Genomic DNA, 22,562 nt, shown 5'->3' on the forward strand with positions numbered 1-22,562 from the left:
TTGAAAAGCCTTTTGCACCAATATAACTGTAATGCTGTTGGAACCACCTTTCCTGTATGCTCTCAGAAATAAGTGCCGCTTTTGCAAAGTGTTAAGATAGTTTAATGTCTGGCTTTTGTGTTTCATCATCTCATGGCATGAGGAATGCTGACTGCTCTAAACGTTGAACTTCTAGAAGCTCGAACCCGTCGACTTGCCACGAGTAATTACTTCAGGAAGACTCCTGAGCCAGCGAGAAGCCAGGACAATGCACAAAGCAAAGGTGAGCTGCAGCAGTAACCTGACAGGGAGGTGAACTAGGGGTGGGCGACACAGGATTGGGGCACTGGAGCACACTGGTCCTTTCATGCACTCTCTGCATGGAGGAGTTCAAAGACAAATCAAACTGTTAAGTCATTCAGAGTGAGAACTTTTCAAAGCTATTTATTCTCTTCTGTGCATGCCTCCAACTGGCAGTGGCTCTTACCTCTTGCATGAGCTCTGCGCCCTTTTCTGTTTTGTGTTGAAAACAGGGCAATGTAGATGAGAAAAGACTTTTACTTAGAAATTGGTGATTCTAAAGTTTTCAAATCTCTGAAAAATTCAGCATAAGTCCTTCCTTTCATTCCTCCCCTCCGTTTAAAACATCCTCTTTGTTCTGTTTGCAGGAGAAATCTTATCTACAAGTTATTCCTGACTTATTTGCCACAACCTCACCAAAAATTAATCCTGAGAAATGTCTTCTGTGTATCTTTTCCCTGCTTTGCACTTGTAATGTTCTGTTGACTAGAACTCCCCTCACATAGAAATGAAAGCTGGGAGGCAGAAGCAGATTTTCAACACTTTCCACTCCTAATTTGTTTTGGAGCTAGCTAGGTGCTGCTGTGTGGCTGGCTGACTTGGTAAAGATGTCCAGGTGCTGTCAGAATCAAGCCCACGTTTGTGGTGCTGACAGCATCTGCGGAGATGGCCCCTCCCTGAGGTTCACATCAGCTGACAGTCACTATCCACACGGCAACACAAAAGGTATTGTCAAACACATCACCTTTCCTGGCAACAGCAAATGACAAATGAAGGTATATTCACCTCTGGCTGCCCTCAATAACTGTCTGCACTGTCCCACTGGACTTTATGATGCACCAGCGGGGAGATGTTCAGAGTCACAAATAATCAACTTCAAATCCTCCCTAAACTGCAATATTCTCCAGGGCTTAGGCTGGCATATGGAAATGCACTCTATAGAAATAGGTTCCATTTCACCATTCAGCAGCTTCCCTCTCATTTCATAGCCAGTCAATTAGTCAATGGTAGAAGAGGCAGGGAGAAAAAGGAAGGTTTCTTCAAACCGAACACATTTCTGGGGATAGTACTAGTAATAAGTAGTAATCAGCATCTGTTTACAAGGGAAGTGATATCTTGTCAAAAATGAGATGTGGAAAGATATTCCCATTTAAGGTTTACAAAACTCTATAGCAACCTAAAAAACTACATATATACACATCAAAGAGCCACTTCATTCATTGACAGTGACACAAAGGACTTGTCAGGGACATACAATAGTCCACTTTTGTCATCACAAGATATCTCTACGGGTTATGACTGATTAAGATCTCACTCTGTTTCAAGAAGGATGTAAACTTGTGAATTGCAGAGTCAGTAACAAATTACCCCATCCTAACAAGTGTGTCGTCTTTCATAGCAGGTACTAGAAAAGAAAATGCAAACTCCAATGTATACTTCTGAGAACAGACAATATTTGCATAAGATGCAAATGCTGGAAATGATTCGTAAAAGACAAGAGGTAAATATGAGAAGAGAAGAGTGTCATATTTACCAAATTTTCATCACATAATCACTGCCCTGCCACATGAATATATCAAGCATAGACACCCAGGCTTTACTTAGCATTTTAAATCTAGTCATTGAGGTTGAAAGTTCAACTACTAAAGCTGAGAAGAATCAGGAAGATTCCTTCTGCTGATAACCTTGTTGAGCCTTTTCTAAGTTTTCAGTCCTATCAAGGACATATCTGTGCCTCAAGTCTCCATTTTTAAAAATAGTTTGCTCCTATGACACTCTGGACATAGGAAAATGGGGCTAGATCGTTTTTCTTGGTTTAGTGAAAGGAGGAGGGGGTGAGTTGTTCTTTATTCTGATACCTAGGCCTCTCTCTATAATTGTTGCCATAGAATTATCTAACAAGAAAGACTGCTTGTAAAAAAACAAACGAAAACCCTTTACCAGTAATGCCTGTAACTGTCATATTCCAAATTCCTCCCTCTAGGAAACAAGCCTTTAGTTACTGCTCTCTGCAACTCCAATTATATCAGCTAGCCTACAGAAACACGCTTTTGTAAGGGGCCTCATCCTAATTGAGCCATACCCTTTTGAGACTGGGCACACTCACCTTTCTCCTAACAAGCTTGTGAATAAAGAAAGTTCCCATACCTTCTAGTAGGAAAAAGAAAACCACGTTCTGCTTAGAGGACTGCAGATGTCTACAGATAAGCACACAACTTGCAAAGTGGCTGATCTGTTGCTCTCTTCTGGTGAAAGTAGCTTGGGAAGAACATTGATCATTTATGGCTAATCATTTTCAGGCCCAAATGGAGTTAAAGAAAAGTCTTCACGGAGAGGCAAGAATTAATAAGCAAAGTCCAAGGGACCATAAAGCCAAGAAAACCCTTCAAAGCACCCCAAAGAATGATGACCATGACCTTCTAACCATATTGCCTGATGAAATCTTGAACAGAGGTCCTGGTGAGTCATGTACAATGTTTTAGTAAAATATTTTTTAAAACTTCATCAAATACACTACCAAGGAAGGGGCATGGTGAGAAGACAGCACACAGCTTTGAGTTCTTGCTGAGAGTTTTACTTCCCAGAATATAGTGGGCATGTTGTCATGTAATTTTGGATGGCTGGGAGGAAAAGACAGAAACTTCCGCTTGGTAATTAAATGTCTCTTTCTTTGTATGGGTTTAATATGCTTTGCATGCTTCATTGCAAGCCTTGCCTCATCCCTAGAAGGAGAAAAGGCAAAATAGCCTCATCTTGTGGTTAGAGAGAATGAAGCACATGAAGATATATTGCCTGCAGTCACATGGTAAATTTGCTTCAGCAGGGTTGGTACCATATGCAGACACTTATCTCCCCGACTGCACCCTTTTCCACTCAGGTCAACCCTCTTTGGCACATTCAGAATTTCTAGAATGAATCACTGCCCACCCTGAGCTTGCTGTTCCTGCTGATCTACCGGCTCAGTGGACAAGGTCTCCAATGTCACTCTTCCCTATCTCCCTACAGCTGGTCGGTCACCAAGCCCTGCTGATGTCACCTAGCAGTAAAATCTGCCCTTTCTCTTCCATTCCCGGTAGTATTGCCTTAGGTATGACCCTGGTCCTGTTACACCAGGGTTCCAGCTACAGCTTCCTGACTGGGCCCCTCCCATTAGGTCTCACTCTCCATCCATCAACACTTCACTTCAGTGGTTCTCCATGTGGTCACCAGACCACCAGCATCAGCATCACCTGGGAACGTGTTAGGGCCCAGAGTGACTGAATCAAAAACTGCAGGGGTTACGCCCAGTACTCTGGGTTTAACCACCCCTCCAGGTGATTGTGATGCTCTTAAAGTTTAAGAAAAGCTTAACTTTAAGTGATTCCTAACTCTACTCAGTAATTGAAGTATTACCACAGACCAGCATCATCAGTATCACCTGGGAGTTTATTAAGACAGGCAAAATTGGAGGTCGTACCCCAGACCTACTGAATGAGAACCTGCATTTTATCAAGATTGCCAGATGATTCTCATGCACACTGAAGTTCTAGAAGCACTGCACTAACATCAGAGTAATCCTATAACATGCAAATCTGACCATGTCACTCTCCTGCTTAGAAAAACAAAAATCCTCCGTGATTCTCTGTCAGCCTGAAGACAACGTCGAAGCTCCTTAACATGGAGCTAAGTGTGGTGACTCATGCCTATAGTCCCAGCTACTCAAGAGGCTGAGGTGGGAGGTCCACCTGAGGCCAGGATTTCAAAACCTAGCCTAGGCAACATAGCAAGCCCCCTGTCTCAATAAAATAAACTCAACCTGGGACTCTAAGCCTTTCAGGATCCAGTCATTGCCTACCTAGCCTTTCTAGCTTCACCTTCTGCCACTTTCGCACCCAGTCCCCACATTTCAGCCGGGCCGAATTGTTTATGCTCTCAGATCGCTCTATGCTTTCTAATGGACAGGCTTGTCCACAACTTCTACGCTACATTGCCCCACCAATTAGAGCCCCATAAAGCTTTCCTTGTTTGTATTTCCCCAGGGCAAACCCACAGTTGAAATTTCCAATACTGTTCACACACACAGATTGCTGTGCTGTGAGCCAAATTCCCCACATCAGCAGGACTGACCCACCACGGAGAGAGCTGCAGAAAAGCTGGCTACGTCTCTAAAGGTCTTGAACTTCTAAGATGCAAAATCGCCTGCTGAAAGAGACACTGCTCCTACTCGGAGAAACAAGATGCTTAATCAATAAGTTAATTAAATAAGAAAAGGCTGAATAATTGAAACTCTACTTGAGGCATCTATTTAATCTATACTCCCAAGTCTCAGAATGAAATATTCTTTGTAGTCACACAATTTTTACCATTTAAACAATATCTTTTTAAAAATATGCAAAACAACCAAGAAAAAAGCCTCAGCCAAACTTAGACACTTAACAGTCATCACCTGAGAGCACGTCAAGAAAAACCAGCATCGGCGAAGTCCTTGGAAGATGTCTCAGAGCTGGAGGGGACCGAGGAGAAACTGGCACAGGAGAAAGGAGTTTTCCTCTGCTCTCCTGATGCTTTTTAAAGCTGCTTCATTTTATTCAAGCTAAGGTTTGTTGAGTGCTTACTATAAGCCAGGTACTGTGGTTTGCCTTTAATATGCATTATCTCTTTTAACTCTCACACAACCTAGAAGGTAGGAGGTACCATTCACCCCAGTGTGACAGAGCCAGGATTCAAGTTCAGGTCTTTTTGACCTGCACTCACACGGCCCCACCAGGACCACCAAGGACTTGGAGCTCTGTCAAGGACAGCTTTGGAAAAGTTTGCAAATGTAGGGGTTGTGACTCCTTGACCTTATTTTTCAAAGAAGGCCGCACTCTGCAACTTCTGAAAGGAAAGTTAAAGCAGCTGGCAGACTTTGGAGCTCACGTTCTCCTGGAAGTGACCGAGTGTAGAGAAGAGAGAACAGAAGGAGTAACTCAGGCAGGAACCAATTCAAGTGCCAGTCAGGGAGGCGTAGCTGCATCAGTAGTGCACAAATGCTCAGTTAAGAGCAAAACCACCTGAGGAGCTTCTCAAGAACACTCAGCCCTAGGGCTGATCATGGTGGCTCACGTCTGTAATCCCAGCACTTTGGGAGGCCAAGGCGGGCAGATCACCCGAGGTCAGGGGTTCAAGACCAGCTTGCCAACACGGTGAAACCCCGTCTCTACTAAAAATACAAAAATTAGTCAGTCACAGCGGCGGGCACCTGTAATACCAGCTACTTGGGAGGCTGAGGCAAGAGAATCACTTGAACCTGGGAAGCAGAGGTTGCAGTGAGCCAAGATCATGCCACTGCACTCCAACCTGGGCGACAGAGCAAGACTCCATCTCAAAACAAACAAAAGAAACACCTAGTCCTGTCTCCCAGCTTCAGCCTACTGAATCTGAATCTCTAGGTTGAAGGTGAAAGAATTTTACGTTTTAAAAGGTCCTCAAGTGATTTTGAACATTAGCCAAACTTAGATGGACTAGATAACCCTTGAGAACTCTTTCAACACTTTAACCTTATGAGAATCTTTTTCTTTGTAACAACTCGTGTGTGTGTGAGATACACAGGACAAAATAAGCCTAGAAAATGTAGATTTTGCTAGCATGAAATAGACAGGGAATTCTAACTCTTCCTATTATAATGATATCATAATTAACTAGACTCTTAGAATGACATGTCTGCATCAACTCACCTGCCTATTGCTGAAGTTGTTGGAAAGAGAAGTAAGACAAATATCACCGGAAATGTGTTTGATGATGGAGAGATTACAATGCCTACAAAGGGTGTCATTCTGTTCTGTGCTTCAGTATTCACTGTGCAGCCCTGTACATGTAAAAGTGTAGGATACTGGGATAATTATGGATACAGCTAGTATTTATAAAGTGCTTCTAAGAATTTTAAATGCATCATTTAATCCTCATATTAACTCTACAAGGTGAAAATTATTACCACCTCTCTTCTACAGATGAAGAGACTGGGTCTGGAGAAGTCCAGTCACATGTGCAAGGTCACAGCCAGCCAGTGAGAGGTGAAGCTGCTCGGGGATGCACTTACAGGGCACCTGACTCCGAGCCGACAGGCTTCACCTCTGTGCTCAGCATTTGTCCTAGCGATGATTCCTTTTCACTTATTCCCAGAGAGCGTCTTTGATTTCTTTCCGCGCCTTCTAAAAGTAGTTCACTTTCTCCTACAAATGGGGTGTAGCTAAGATCTTACACTTACATAAGCATTCTACTGTCAGGGTCTGGTCATTAAGGTTCCTCTGTAGCTGTCTCTTCTTACTTGATGACATTCTCGACCTTTCTTGTTCCCCTGTTGAAAGGTGAAATGAGGGTTGTGGCTCTCTTGTGAGATAAAAGTCAGTCACTGCTTTCTACTGCATCTTTAAAATGAAATCTCCCATGCTTTACATATATTTTACATACATTCATATAATAAATTACATATACAATCATATGACACAAATTATATATAGCATACACATAGTGAATGTCACTCTTTTTGGTGTACAAGTCTATGAGATTTAATGTGTTTCTGTGGCTCCTACCCTTTGCTGAAGCTGTGATATGAATGAACATAGAGGGTGGGAAGAGCACTGGAACTGACCTCAAAGCCCTTCACTGAGTCCCAGTGGTGCATCTACTAAATGGAAGCTCCATGAAGGCAGGGACTTTTTCTTGTTCCTAGAATAGTACCTGACACATGATAGCCTCTCAATAAATATTAACTGTATATTTTTTATATAATTTCATTCTAGAGAGAAAGAATATAGCTAAATTCTAGTTATTTAACCTCCAGGAACCTCAGTTTCCACATCTGTAAAATGGGAATAAAGTATTGTATACCACGTAAAGTTTATGTAAAAAATAACGTGTATAAAAGCACACATAAAATGTAAAGTGTGGCCAGGCACTTTACAGGCCATAGCTCATGCCTGTAATCCCAGCATTTTGGGAGGCTGAGGAGGGTGGATCACTTGAGATCAGGAGTTTGAGACCAGCCTGGCCAACATGGCAAAACCCCGTCTCTATTAAAAATACAAAAAATTAGCCAGGAGTGGTGGCACATGCCTGTAATCCCAACTACAGGGGAGGCTGAGGCACGAGAATTACTTGAACCTGAGAGGCGGAGGTTGCAGTGAGCCGAGATCACACCACTGCACTCCAACCTGGTCAACAGAGAGAGACTCTTTCTCAAAAAAGAAAAAAAAAAAATAGAAGAAGTACCATACAAATGTATGGGAATATAGACAAAACTGAAGAAGAATATAATCGATGTCTTTTTTTTTTTTTTTTTTTTCAGATGGAGTTTCTCTCTTGTTGCCCAGGCTGGAGTGTAATGGTGTGATCTTGACCCACCGCAACCCCTGCCTCCCAGGTTCAAATGATTCTCCTGCCTCAGCCTCCCAAGTAGCTGGGATTACAGGCGCCTGCCACCACGCCCAGCTAACTTTTGTATTTTTAGTAGAGACAGGGTTTCACCACGTTGGCCAAGCTGGTCTGGAAACCCTGACCTCGTGATCCGCTGGCCTCGGCCTCCCATAGTGCTGGGATTGGGATTACAGGCATGAGCAACCGCACCCGGCCAGAATTGATGTCTTATGGTGAAAACAGTCATATGCTTCAGGGATGTGTCACTTTGAATCCGTTATTTGAATGTCAGCTTCAAAATTCTGGTCTTATCTGGCCACCTGCACTCTTTCTATAAAGAATCTTATTTTGTTTTATTTTTCAATATAGCTCTGTATGTGAAATTCTGGGTTTGACATAGCAGTGATACAGTTTTCTGAAACACATATTATAAAATACACAACCATCAAACAGGTTTCATGCTTTATGTGATTCTTCTACTACCTAAATCATTTCCTATTTTTCCCACTGACAGCTGTTGCCTTCCTCTCTCCCTAAATTAATTTTGGAGTAGGATACACTTTCCTTTACTCTGCTCACCCGAAACCCATTTGGTTTTTAAAGACTGTGTTTTTATTTTTTAAATAAAACACAAAATTAAAATAAATAAAAAATAAATAAAAAATAAATAAAATAAAAAATAAAACACACACACAAAAAATTTTTTTGGTTTTTAAAGACTGTGTTTTTATTTTTTAAAGTCTATAAACCACAGAGAATCAAACAAGGATTTATAAAAATGTAACAAGTAATAAGAAATCTAGCTCAGAAGTGCTCAAATTTTAATGCTGTATGCACAAAACTATATATGTAATACTTTATGAGTGACAAAGGATTGATTTTCAAGGGTGAAACTGAATATTTGAATTTTGTCGCATACACTAACATTAGACCTGAATTTTCATAACATCAAGGGTGTTGTGGGACTTAGGCTATCATTAATATTTCATTAGATCCCAACACAAACAAACATTCCCCTTCTGTTTCAGATCTCCTGCCGATAGCTGGATGTTCTAGAAAATTTCTGTTCCCAGTCTAAGTGGTGCCTCTGGTAGTTCTTGTCTACTTTGCAGAACAGAGATGACTGACACTCCTGAGCCCCAGTGAATGGGGCCTTTTTTAGGTCCTAGTTACCAATACTTCCCATCTCCCAAAATTCTCTGATTGCTCATTTGTGTATTCATTTATTCATCTATTTGTTCACCAAATATTTATTTAGCACATACCAAGTGCCAGGCATTGTGTGGTCGTTTCATTGTATGGTGATGAGCCAGGCAGATATGGTTCCTGGTTTGTGGATCTTGCATAGAGATGTTTAACAAAGAGTTGTTTAACGAGAGTATACCGGGTAGACCTGGTATCTGTGGAGTCAGGGAAAGTTTCCATGAGGAAGGGACATTTAAACCGAGATAAGAAGTAGCTGGATGAAGCGGGGAGGAGGGCATGCGAGTGTGAGGACCATGGGTACTGGAATGTTCAAAATGGTAATCAACCCCAGCACGTGCAAAAGTCCTGCAGGGGGAAGGAACATGATGGACTCTAGGCGAATGAGAGATTCAGAGAGTAACTGGAGATGGCTCTGGAGATATGGGCAGGGCCAAATCACACGGGGTCTTGTAAGCCATGTTAGGTAAGAATTTTAAACTCTACCTTAAGGTCATTGGGAAGCCACTGATAGGGCAGGAGAGTGGCATAAGCAGGTTCATATTTTTAAATATCACTCTGTCTACACTGTAGAGAATGGGTGGGAGGGGAAAGTAAAAGGATGAAGGAAGACCAATTATAAGGACACAGCAAAAGCGCAAGTGAGAGATGATGTTGAGACCAGGAGAGTAGGGTCTCGATGAGGATGGAGAGAAGCAGCCAGATATGAGATCGTTAGGAGACAAAATAATCAGAATTATCAGGTGATAGGTTAGATGTGAGTGCATGGAGAGGGTAAGGAGACCAGGTGGATTCCTGGGTTTCTCTTGAAGAATTAGGCAGACAATGGGGTAAAGGTAGTACCGTTTGCTGAATTAGGGTAGCCAGGAGCAGAAGCAGGTTTGTGAGAGAAAGAGAAGGTAGGGCTGCATTATTGCCAAGTAGATATCAAAGTGGAGGTGTCCAGTTTTACAAAAACATCCTTTGTAGCTTAGGAGAGAGACCAGGGCTGCAGACATTAATTAACATGGTTCTCTGCCAGTGCTATCTAAATAGGCAACAACAATCATTATAATAGTATTCAAGGGGAAAAACTGGTAGCTTCTCACTGAGGCCCAACAAATCACAAGGCACGAATTCTCACATTAAAACGCTTGTTTCCAACTCACCACGCTGTATACATTAAATATGTATAGCTTTTGTATGTCAATCATAGTTCAATAAAGTAGTTTTTAAAAATATGGTGTACAAGGTAAAAAGAAATATTTGATTTTCTTATATAATAGTACACAACTTCAGATATCAAGGGCTTACATAAACTGCCAAAAGATTTAATAAACAATTATCATTAAGATAACATTCAAAAGTTATGGTCGTTTCAACCAGTCTAGTGGTAAACTCTGGGCTTTGATCTAAAATTTTTGTTTTAGCTACAAAGTGGTTGGGAAGATTTTGTTTGCTTAAAAGCCAGCTTCCCTTGAACAAAGCTCCTGTTGCTTTCTGGAGTTCATTATAAAGCATGCTGGGAACTGCTTAAATAAAAAGCTAAGGTAAATACATATGCACATAAATAAAATCCCAAACTAAAAATAAATTGCCTCTTTTAATAAAAAATATAAAATAAAATAGAATGCCAGATTCATTGAACTTCCCAGTACTATGGGTCTGGAGTACAGTTTAAACATCTGTTTCTAAAAGGCTGCAACAGGTGATTCTGCTATGTCAGAAGTATATATTATGTGTCTAGCACATAGTAGATGTTCAATATAAAGCACCTGTGCAATATTCTTGCCCAAAATGTTTAACCTCAATTTAATTGCAAGGAAATAATAAGGGAAGCTAAAATTTAGGATCTTTCTGTAAAATAATTGACCTGGATTCTTCAAAATGTCATCATTACATTAGGAAAAATGAAAAAGACAATGAAGATGGAAGAGGAGACAAAAGAGAAAGAGGAAGAATGGTGATGGGGTGTAGAGACTGTGGGAGAGAGAAAGAGAAGAAAAGCATAGAAGAGTATTCTTGAATTAAAGGATACTGAGACGAGAAAATAAAATGCAATGTATGATCCTAGATTGGATCCTGGACCTAAAAATTAAAACTAAAACAGCAAATAAAAAGCAGCTATAATGGGCATTATTGTGACAACCATGAATATTTGAACATAGACTATATATTAGAAAATAGTATTATGTCAATGTTAAATTTCTAAAGTGTAATAATTGTTTTGTTATGTAGAGACAATGCTCTTGGTCTTAAGAGATTTGTAGTGATATATTTAGGGGGGAGGTGACTCTGCAACTAATTTTCAAATGGTTCAACTGAAAAGCATGTATAGATAGATAGATGATAGATAGATAGATGATTGATAGAGAGATAGACAGATGGATAGATAGATGCATATATATGATGTAAGCAATATTGTGGCAAAATGTTGATGGATGTGGTATATAGGTGTGTGTTGCATTATTGTGACTTTTGGAAGATTTAAATCATTTTAAAAATAACAACTAGGCCGGGCGTGGTGGCTCACGCCTGTAATCCCAGCACTTTGGGAGGCCAAGGCAGGTGGATCACAAGGTCAGAAGATCGAGACCATCCTGGCTAACATGGTGAAACCCTGTCTCTACTAAAAATACAAAAAATTAGCCAGGCATGGTGGCAGGTGACTGTAATCCCAGCTACTCGAGAGGCTGAGGTAGGAGAATGGCGTGCACCTGGGAGGCGGAGCTTGCAGTGAGCCTAGATGGCACCACTGCACTCCAGCCTGGGCTACAGAGTAAGACTCCGCCTCAAAAAAATAAATAAATAGACTAAAAACTAACAACTAAAAAAAAGTTTAATCCTTACAGAGATACCAGTTGAAATTTATATATATTTATATATATATATTTTTATACATTTATATATATAATGTATATATTTATATATACCTCAAGTTACATATATATTACTATATATACATAGTTTGAAAAATTACCAACCAGATTGTTTATTAAGCTAGGCACTTAATAAACAAATAAATCATTGCTAAAGGAAAAAAATTAAATTAAAGAAACTTAATTTTTTTTGTAGGTAATTCACAGAATACAGAATTTTTGAAACATCAAGCAGTGAATAACTACTGTCCCTGGAAAATTGGCACAATGGAAACATGGCTTCATGAACAAGAGGCCCAGAGACAGCATCTCTGGGACAGTTCCAGCTCTGACTCAGATGAGTTGGGAAAAGATGAGAAGAAGCCACGAGCACTGGTGAGGACCAGGACAGAGAGAATCCCACTTTTTGATGAGTTTTTTGATCGAGAATAAGAATACTATTCACTAACCTAGATATTGAGTGCACTGAAAGCTTGTTTTACTCTAGAAATCTTTCAAACTGATATATGAAGTACTTTGAAGAAAGTAAATCACTTTGGTAAAAAGAAATGATATATTTAGAGTCTTATGATTAACAAGTCTATCATATGTGCTGTTAACTATTGCTGCATAACTAAATGCCTCAAAACACAGGGGCTAACCAACAGCCATTTTATTGTCTCACTTTCCTGTGGGTTGTTGAGTTCAGCTAGGTGGTTCTTCTGCTGTTCCCTTTTGAAATCCTTCATGTCATTGAAATTGGACTACGTTTAGACTACTAGGACTGGAGTCATCTGGAGGCCCCATTAGGACACTGAGACAGGGGGAGCTTGTCCCCTATCCATATAGTCTCAGAGCATCTTCACATGATCTCTTTAGCAGGACACTGAAGAGATTTCTCTCATATGAGCCCAGGACTCCCAAAAGCAATTGCCCCAAGAGGAGGAAACAGAAGTTGCCAGTCTTCTTAAAAGCTGTCATAGAACTGGCTTTGCATCACTTCCACTATGTTCTGTTGGTTAAAGTCATAAGCCAGCTTGGAGTTAATGCAGAAGAGGATTACATGAGGGCATGAATGCCAAAGTGTGGTCCTTTGGGGTTCATCTTTGAGACTTTCCACCTCACCATGTTTATAAAAAGAAAATTAGATTATATAAAACAAATAGATGGGCTGGGTGTGGTGGCTCACACCTGTACTCCCAGCACTTTGGGAGGCCGAGGTGGGCAGATCACTTGAGGTCAGGAGTTCAAGACCAACCTAGCCAACATGGTGAGACCCCGTCTCTACTAAAAATACAAAAATTAGCCAGGCATGGTGGCGTTCGTTCATCTATAATCCCAGCTACTTGGTGGGGAGGCGGAGGCAAGAGAATTGCTTGAACTCGGGAGACGGAGGTTGCAGTGAGCCGAGACCACTCCACTGTACTCCAGCCTGGGCAACAGAATGAGACTCTGTCTCAAAAGTAAAAAATAAAAAACCAAAAACAAATAGACAAAAAAGTAGACTGGAGACAAATAAAAGTGAATTTCTAAAGGAAAGTCACAGTAATGCTACATTAAACACTAAGCTCACTTAGGTCACTTTCTAAGCTAACCATAACAGAAAGCCTACAGGATACAGGTGAAATAATGTCAAGTGTAGAAGATCATTGTGAGTTAAAGTTCAAAATTAAGACTTCTTAGATTATGATGCAGATTTTAAAGCTCCTTAAAAAATAAAAGGAATCTTATAAATGTTCAAATCAAAAGTTATTCCACTTAGAAAAATTAGCTTTTGGGACAATTTTTAAGAACTTTCATGTACAATGCAGCTCTATGTTTAGCATAATCTAAAAATAATTTTAAGCAATCCAGAATCTTTCAAGAATTTAGTAAAGCTTTAAAACAAAGCAAAACAAAAAGACCCTTTTATGCCTTATTCGGGAAGCTTCCAAAAAGGGAAAAAAATAGAGGAAAACACCACTTCAATTTGACATTCAATGCATTCACATCAGGAACTAAGAAGATAACAAGCCTGAAATGTCAGGTGATAAAAATTCATGTTTCTTCCAAGGACAGAAGGCTATTAGATTGTCCCTGGCCATATCTACTCCCAGTTGTTTGTGAGTACTCTTCTTACTTTTTCTGTGGTAGGTAAAAAGCATATTTCCACCAAAAGAATACATACATTGTTTGACTAGCCAGCCTTCTAGAAAAAATGAGATCCTTGAGAGGATAAACAAATCCAATCTATTCATGGTGTCCTCACCTATTGTGGTCAATCTGAAAGGCTTAAAACACAAAAAGTGGGATGGACAACTTTGAACACTAAAACTAGTGGAGCCAAAGGTACATCTTCACCATTCTCCTCTGTGACTTGAAATTCAATTTCACGAAACCCGCTTCCATAAGCTTAACGAACTGTGAGCTACATGAGGGCACAAACTATGTCTTCTTCCTATGGTATTCCTACTTCCTAGCACGACAACTGGCAAAGAGTTTATCATTAAATGTTTTTTGGAATTAATGAATGTGTTGAGTTGACTAGTCAATTAGAGAAACACTTGTTTCTCTCCAGCTATGCACTTGCTCACCCTCATTTCCATCATTTCCCAGGAGTATTGGATAGACAAGGTTGATTATACAGTAAAGAAAATGGCTTTTTCTTCCAAAAGCTGTTGGCATTTATACATCTAAATGAATGGCCAAAATTAAGCATTGCCTTGGGATACAGGAACTGTGTATATGCCAATAAGGATGCCATAGCTCAAAATACTTTTTGAAACTATCAGAGTGTGTTAGCTTCAAAAGAAAATCCATCCTAATGCCTTCTCTGTTTGCCAGTTCCATGTAGAACTCCTTATAATGCAGTTATGAATTCAAGGATTTTAAAGGAGTAACAATCATAGTAATAATTGCCAACATGCATGGTCTGTTTATTGTGGGCCAGGTACTCTTTTATCTATGTAATCCTCACAGTGATTTTGTAGGTCAGTATTAATATCATCCCCATCTTAAAGATGAGGAAATTGGGTCACAGAAAGGTTAAGTAAGTTGCCGGAGTCACCTAGCAGAACTTCCCTTTGGAGTAGACGATTGTTTACCAAAAGTGACCTGATAGAAGCCAAGGACTCTTCCCTCCTTTCCTCAATTTTACTTCCAACTCGCCAGCTACATTACACGTCACTCTGTATTTCTTTTGCATCACATGGTGTGGTCCCTTTTGGGAGGAGCAGAGAAGAGGTAATAGTTCACTAGAAAGGGTGAGAGCTTTGTGGAATTATGTTTTAGCAAGGACTAGCTTAACTGATAGCCGAACTGCAGGCAAAGGGAGGATAAAAGCACAGGATAAAGGCAGATGAGAGAGTAAAGGAAACCTTAACTGTCTTCCCAATTTGGCCTAGGGAATCAGTCCCCAACCTTTCGGCACCAGGGACCAGTTTTGTGGAAGACAATTTTTCCACAGATGGGTGAGGCGGGGGATGGTTTCTGGACGAAACTGTTCCACCTCAGATCATCAGGCATTCGATTCCCGTAAGGAGCATGCAGCATAGATCCCTTGCCTGAGTAGTTCACAATAGGGTTCACACTCCTGTGAGAATCTAATGCCTCTGCTGACCTGACAGGAGGGGGAGCTCAGGCAGTAATGTTCTCTCGCCCACCACTCACCTCTTGTGTATGGTCCAGTTCCTAACAGGTCATGGACCGGACCAGCACCTGTCCGCGGCCCAGGGGTTGGAGACCCCTGGCCGGGGGGTAGCATAAGTGAGCATCCCCACCAGAAAGCCCGATCCAGGGTGGATCAGTTGCACACTGTGACAAGGACTCAAGGGTAGCGGTTCTCAATGCTGGTGACAGGTTAGAATCACCTGTCAAAGGATCAAAAACTACTAACAACCAAGATTTCTGGTCCCCAGCTTTTGATTTAATTGGGCTGGAGTAGAGCTCTGGTATTGGGTTGTTGGGGTTTTTTTTGGTTTTTGTTTTTAAGCTTCCGGATGAATCTATCACGCAGCTAAGGTAGAAAATTACAGCTTTAGCAATATGAACATTCTATTTCACCAGATTGTATCACCTTCTATCTATAAAAGAAAGAACTTCTGAGGTAATTTTTTAAGGTTAAGGACATTAGGCCTGGAGCGTCACAAAACAGTAAGAGAAATGTTCATTTTGTAAGTAATTTTCTGAGAACATCAATCCTACAGTTAATCTCGAATTTGTTCAGGGCAATGTACGGCCATCATAAACACAGCTGTTGTTGATAAAAACTATAAAATTCAGCCTGGAGGCTAAGTTGTCAATTTTCTTCAGCTGAAAATCTCTCCAGCTTTGGAAAGAAAAAAGGCTTGTCTAGGATGAGAAGCATACTTTCTCTTGTGAAAATAATATTTTCGTTCTTGCTCTGAATTTTTCATGAGAAAGAGAAATATCTTTTTTTCCTTCAATACTTTTGGAAATATATTTTTCTCAATTTTTTTTCAAGAAGAGCACTGTTTTTCATCACATACTTATTTTGATGATAATTCAGAGTTACTGTACTGGGGTTTAGTTAAAGATAACTTTTGTAGGAGTCACCTATGACATAGCCTTTTGAACAAATGGATAATGTTTGCTGCTTACATAGAGACTTTAAAAACAGAAAATAGAACCCCGCTCTTTGTGCCCCTCCCTTTCTTACCACAGAAACATAATGGTCATCATATTATAATTAACATCAACTATTTCTTGCCTGGAATAAACAATAAAAGCCTATTTCCACATATTACCGCAAAACCTCACCAATTTAGAATGCTACAGGGAAGTCTTCAGACAAAGTATGCTAAAGGGTAGATTATGGAAGGTCAGACCATTAAAACTCTGAATTACATCTCATTTTAAGAGAAATGCTATTTCATTCAAGTACAGAATACACAATAACACAATTGGAAACTAAGTCAATAGTTAAGGATTTTTTAAGATACACACTTTATAAAAAGTCTGCAATTCATTCATTCATTCATCATTTAATCATGCGTTCAACGAGTGGGTGTGAGTATCTCCTACATGCCAAGTACTGTTGCAGATGCTGAGAATACAGCCATCAACAAGACAAAGTCCCTGCACCCATGGGTTACATTCCAGTGGGGGAGATCACGAGCAGATAGTCAAGTACAAGGTAATACAACTACATGTAATGTTAAGCATGATTAAGAAAAATAAAGCAGGTAACAGGGTAGGCGGGGATGGAGTGAACTGCTTGAGGCAGGATGCTCAGGGAGGCACTCTGAGGAAGAACCATGAACGAAGGGAAGGTGTGAACCACGAGAAGATCCATGGAACAGGCTTTCCAAACACCAGAAGAGCAGGTGCAAAGGTCCTGAGACGAGAATGAGCTTATAAGGTTCAAGGGGCAACAAGAAGGCCAGAACGACAGAGCGACCAAAGGAGAGACAAACAGGGATGATGTCAGAAAGCTGGACAGGGCCCAGATGTCAGGAGCCCAGAGGAGCACAGTATGACAATGGGTTTGAAGTGTAGTACAGTTTTAGAGTCAGAAGGGAGTACTCGTGGTCTAGACTGATAGCTCCAATATGGTCATGAACAAAGGTAAACAGACCCACTAAAGTCATATGGCTATAGCTAGCTGACCTGGGGCTGACCCTGGACCCACTGAGCTAATCAGAGAGGGCATTGGTTTCTGCTGGTGGCAGGAAGTTCAGCGAGGAAGCTCAGTAGCAATGGGTGGCAGTTGCTACTGAGCTGTAGGCCAGAGATGCAGAGAATGCTGACCTGTAGCAGATGAAGAACCAGAGACCCACTGAGGCCTGACAGTACATCTGTTCCTCATTCCCAGCCCTGCCCAAGGCCCTGCTGCCTCCTGCCCTTCATTCTGAGACTGTATCCCTATCATAAATTGCAGTTTCTGCTTGGGCCAGCTCCAACTGATTTCCGGTTCTTAAAATCAAACAACTTCGGCCGGGCGCGGTGGCTCATGCCTATAATAACAGCAATTTGGGAGGCCGAGGCAGGTGGATCACGAGGTCAGGAGATCGAGACCATCCTGGCTAACACGGTGAAACCCCGTCTCTACTAAAAATACAAAAAATTAGCCCGGCGTGGTGACGGGCGCCTGTAGTCCCAGCTACTTGGGAGGCTGAGGCAGGAGAATGGCGTGAACCCGGGAGGCGGAGCTTGCAGTGAGCCGAGAGTGGGCCACTGCACTCTAGAATGGGCGACAGAGTGAGACTCTGTCTCAAAAAAAAAACATAGATATCTTAAGCAGCAGCCACCACCTTGCCTCGTGGCACAACACCAGAGGCTGTGGTGTGCCAGAATCGGCATGAGTGTTCAGCACGGGCTCTCAAAAGGAACTATAAGGATCTCTTCCAAATCTGTGTTCCGTGATGCCATGCCGGCCATGGTGGGAACATTTACACCAGAAAAATTAGTGAAAGTTGCAGATCAGGGTTTTTTTCAGAGTTGATATTAAGCATTTACTGACACACCTGGCTAGAAGTAAGGCCCACCAGGCTCTGGAGCCAGAGGTCACATCCCAGCTTGGCCACTCCCTCTCTTAGGTAGTTATTTCACTTGTCTGGCCAGCACCCTCACTGTAAAATGGGGATTAGGATAATGCCTACCTCACAGCGTGTTGTGGCAATGAAATAAGATAACACACACAAAGTGCTTAGAACAATGCCTGACACATAATAACTGCTCAATACACGCTAGTTACCAAATAATGTTATTACCATTGACATCAGGAATAAAATAAGATTTTGTGTGTGAAAGTGGTTCTCGAAGTCTAATCAGTTCAACAAGACATGGAACAAAAGCCAGAAGCACATAACTATGGAACCATGAAAATAAATGCATCACGATTAGCAGAGGAAGTAATTATATGGCTGAACTACCCAAGGGAATCAACCGAAATATTTTTTGAATTAATAATGGAATTAAATGGGTGTTGGATAAAAGAAATACATTTTAAAATCATCAGCTTTTGCAAACCATTTCTCAGAATTTATCCAACAGAATAAAAATACCACTGAGCAAAGACAAATGCTCAAGGGTAATAGTGAGTTCACCGATCACAAGGGAGATGCCTCAGGGTACACTATCTTGGAATATTCTTTCTCTGTAACTCCAGGTCTCAAGCTCCCCTTTCCATTAGTATTCAAAACTGTCCTTTTGCCAATCCAAGGTATGTTTGTCACTCCTGGCTTAAAGTGCACCCTCAGGATTCTCTCCCACTCTCCCTTTTTCCTCCCCAGCCAGGGTCCATGTCTGGGGGAAGACACACAGGCCTTGATTATGGTGCTATCCTGGGGGCATGTGGGGAATAGCTCATTGGCGCCATCCTTTGTCCAAGCTGGCCTTGACTGAATGATCCCCATCTTGATGATCTTGGGCATCAGCCTTCCTCTCCTGAGCATCTACCCCCACCTCCCTGGCTGCTGTCACTTCCCACCATACTCTCAGCACTAGCCTCGTTTAATGATTGCTCAGGAAGAAGCCCAGTGGTTTTCTCCTGCTGAGGTGGTCACCACCTCAGTCTAGAGGGTGGGACTCGTCCTTCAGTAATCAACTATATCTTCTATGCAGTCCCTAGGGTAGGCTGTCCATGCCTCATGCCGTGCTAAGAAATCCCCGTGGCTCTCAATTCTCAGCTCCCCTCCCCCTACTCTGCTTTGGAAGCCTTGGAAACTTCTTAAATATTCTCCATAACCTATGGGGTGGGGAGGTGGGGGGTCTATCTCAGGCACTTTCTACCAAAACATGTCTTGCTGCCATTATTACTGTGCTGCAGTCCACAGATGTTGCCCTCCTGATGTAGCAAATGGGTGGAGGCAATGTACCATGAAGCTCAGAAAGCTTAAGCTTCAAGGCCCCTCATGCACACAGCCCCCTGCCCTGGGAGGGGCACCAGCAAATCATTTACATGAGTTTTCATTACAGTTCTCCAGGAGCAGACAAGGATGAAGTGCAAGCAGTTTATGTTGGAGCCGATGCCACGAAATACCAGTAGGGGAGTAAAGTGAGACAGGGAAAGCTGCCAATCAAGAGGCATAATCAAGGAAGTTACTATTCTGGGTACCAGGCTTAATCCTGTTGGGGAATTCTGTGCCTTAAAGTTATCTCATCTGCAGAGGAAGTATGCTGGGGTCTGATACACCACCTTTAGTCAATCATTGGTTGGTGGCTGCTGGAGCACCAGGGAAGAAGAATTAATTCTCTGGTACTTCTTAAATGCCGTATGTCCTCAGGTCTATCTGCAGAGAGAAGTTCTCAGGCTCAGAGATCCAGACGCTGGTAAAAACCAAGCCAAATTAAGGCCTGTGGGGATATGGATGGGGCACCAAGAGCTTACTACAACTTGGTTACATGTTTTTGTAAAATGTGCAAAAGTGGCCGGGCACAGTGGCTCACACCTGTAATTCCAGCACTTTGGGAGGCCAAGGCAGGCAGATCATGAGGTCAGGAGATGGAGACCATCCTAGCTAACACAATGAAACCCTGTCTCTACTAAAAATACAAAAAAATTAGCCAGGCATGGTGGCAGGCACCTGTAGTCTGTAGTGCCAGCTACTCTGGAGGCTGAGGCAGGAGGATGGCATGAACCCGGGAGGCGGAGCTTGCAGTGAGCCAAGATTGCGCCACTGCACTCCAGCCTGGGTGACAGAGCAAGACTTCATCTCAAAAAAAAAAAAAAAAAAAAAATCAGTGGTTGTCAGGGATTAGGGGAGAGAAAGAGATGAATAGGTGGAACACAGAGGATTTTTAGGGCAATGAAACTACTCTGGAAGATACTACAATGGTGGAAACATGTCATTATATATTTGTCAAAAACCCATAGAACGCACAACACTAAGAGTGAGCCCTAATGTAAACTATGGACTTTGGGTGAGCATTATGTGTCAACATAGGCTCATCAGTTGTAACCAATATGCCACTCTGGTGGGAGATGTTGGTAACAGGGGAGGCTGTATATATGTGGGGGCAGGGATATTTGGGAAATCTCTGTATCTTTGTCTCAAATTTTCTATAAAACCAAAACTACTCCAAAAAAAGTCTAATAAAAATAAAAATTTTTAGTTTATAAAGGCTGTCATGTTTTCCCCTCCAATTTCCCCTCTGTCACACTTCCCCCCGCTTGGGTAGTATGTGAAAAGTACCAGCAGCTCTCAGAATCTGGCCAAAGGGAAGTCCAGTTGGGGCTATACTCAGTTGGGGTATAGTGGGTTATATTATGTGATTCCCAGTCCCTTCCATGTGTAGCTGTTATCTGTAACCATTGTGATGAAGGAATGGCTTGGAGGCACACCCCAGCTGCCCACTGACTCACCCAGAGATGTGAGACCAGGGGTTGTGTTGCAATATGAATGTACCCCGCAGCATCTGGAACTGGAAGTATGGAAGTAGTGGAGGGGAGATGAAGTTTTACATATGCCAAAAGCTAGTCAGTCTGTGGTACATCGGGCAGTTAATTAATAGAAATACTATATTGTTTTTCTGCTTTCTGTGACATTTGTGGTATTTGTCAACTTCGTAAAATTTATAATTAAAACTTTTTTCTCATAATAAATACTTGCTTTCAGTTCTAATTTTATATTCAGAATTTTTATTCTTTTTTCCTTTTTTTTTTTTTTTTTACTCTTGTAGAGATGGGGGTCTCACTATGTTGCCCAGGCTAGTCTTGAACCCCTGGGCTCAAGCAATCCTCCTGCCTCAGCCTTCCAAAGTGCTGGGACTACAAGCATGAGTCATCATGCCTGGCCTACACTTTTTCTTAAAGAAGACACTCAAAAACATATGTTTCTGTCCAGCTTGCAGTCAGAGACATAAACTTTTCTGCTGTTAGATCAACAAATATTCCTGAGGGCAGGAGTGATAGTCAAAATATTTATGCTCATAGCATGGGCGGCAACCAATCAATGGCTCCAGCATGGTCCTTTAAACCTAACTTAATGAATCAGGATATGCTCCTCCTCTTGGACTTTGAACCAAAGGAAAGACCAGGAAGAAGATTCCACATTCGTTTTAAAGCTCTCTTGCTTTCTTCTCTCAGTTTCTTCCAACCCAAGAAGAAATCATTTCTTCTTGGTGTGGTAGGAAATCTGTTCCTGAGTCATCATCTTGCCACCTCTTAGCCCTATGTTCAGAACATAAACACTATGTCCTCTGTGTTCTCAGACTTCCAGGCTGTGGCTCTTAATATCTAAAGAGAAGGTTTTAAAATGTAAAAGCCTCCTTCTCTCTCAAGAGCCTGAATTTTGTTATTGGAAACTAGGGTTGCAAGTTAATTACAGCAGCATAAAATTTGAAGTAACGCTAATGTTAACCTACAGCAATGATTGAAAAATGATAGGATATCTATATTATAGCACCTCAATAAAGTGGATTCAACTTTTTTATTGATAAATAAAAGTTGTACATATTTATGGGGTACACATGATACTTTGATATATCCATACAACATGCAGTGGTCAAATCAAAGTAACTGGGATATTCATTAGCTTACACACTTGTTATTTCTTTGTGTCGTGATCATTCTAAATTTTCTCTTCTGGCTATTTTGAAATATACAATAAATTATTGTTATCTAATAATCACCCTACTGTGCTATCAAACACTAGAACTTGTTTCTTCTATCTAACTGTAATTTTGTACCCATTAACCAGCCTCTCTTCATCCCCCTCCCGCCTTTCCTAGTCTCTGGTAATCACCATTCTACTCTCAGCCTCCATGAGATCAACTTTTTAAACTTCCACCTATGAGTGAACACATACAATATTTGTTTTTCTAAGCCTGGCTTATTGCACTTAACATAACGTCTTCCAGTCCTATACATGTTGCTGCAAAATGACAGAATTTACTTCTTTTCATGGCTGAGTAGTATTCCATTGTGTA

General features: G+C 41.4%; 1 protein-coding gene across 6 annotated transcripts in view; it reads left to right on the top strand.

The window, feature by feature from the left end:
* CCDC198 (coiled-coil domain containing 198) overlaps window positions 1-22,562 on the top strand; it is a 41,044-nt gene that overhangs the window by 10,680 nt on the left and 7,802 nt on the right. For 2 of the 6 annotated variants that reach the window (XM_009211602.3, XM_009211599.3), the window contains exons 3-6: window positions 176-262; window positions 1,682-1,780; window positions 2,580-2,739; window positions 11,911-12,263. In XM_009211602.3, the coding sequence (XP_009209866.1) occupies window positions 176-262; window positions 1,682-1,780; window positions 2,580-2,739; window positions 11,911-12,146 (582 nt within the window). In that variant the 3' untranslated portion in view covers window positions 12,147-12,263. Of the gene's footprint in view, window positions 1-175; window positions 263-1,678; window positions 1,781-2,579; window positions 2,740-6,248; window positions 7,278-11,910; window positions 14,200-22,562 lie in introns of those variants that run through there. The other 4 variants (XM_017961192.3, XM_003901859.5, XM_009211601.4 and 1 more) reach the window with 4 other exon arrangements.

Source organism: Papio anubis, chromosome 7 (assembly GCF_008728515.1).
Source record: "Papio anubis isolate 15944 chromosome 7, Panubis1.0, whole genome shotgun sequence".
Classification (NCBI taxonomy): domain Eukaryota; kingdom Metazoa; phylum Chordata; class Mammalia; order Primates; family Cercopithecidae; genus Papio; species Papio anubis.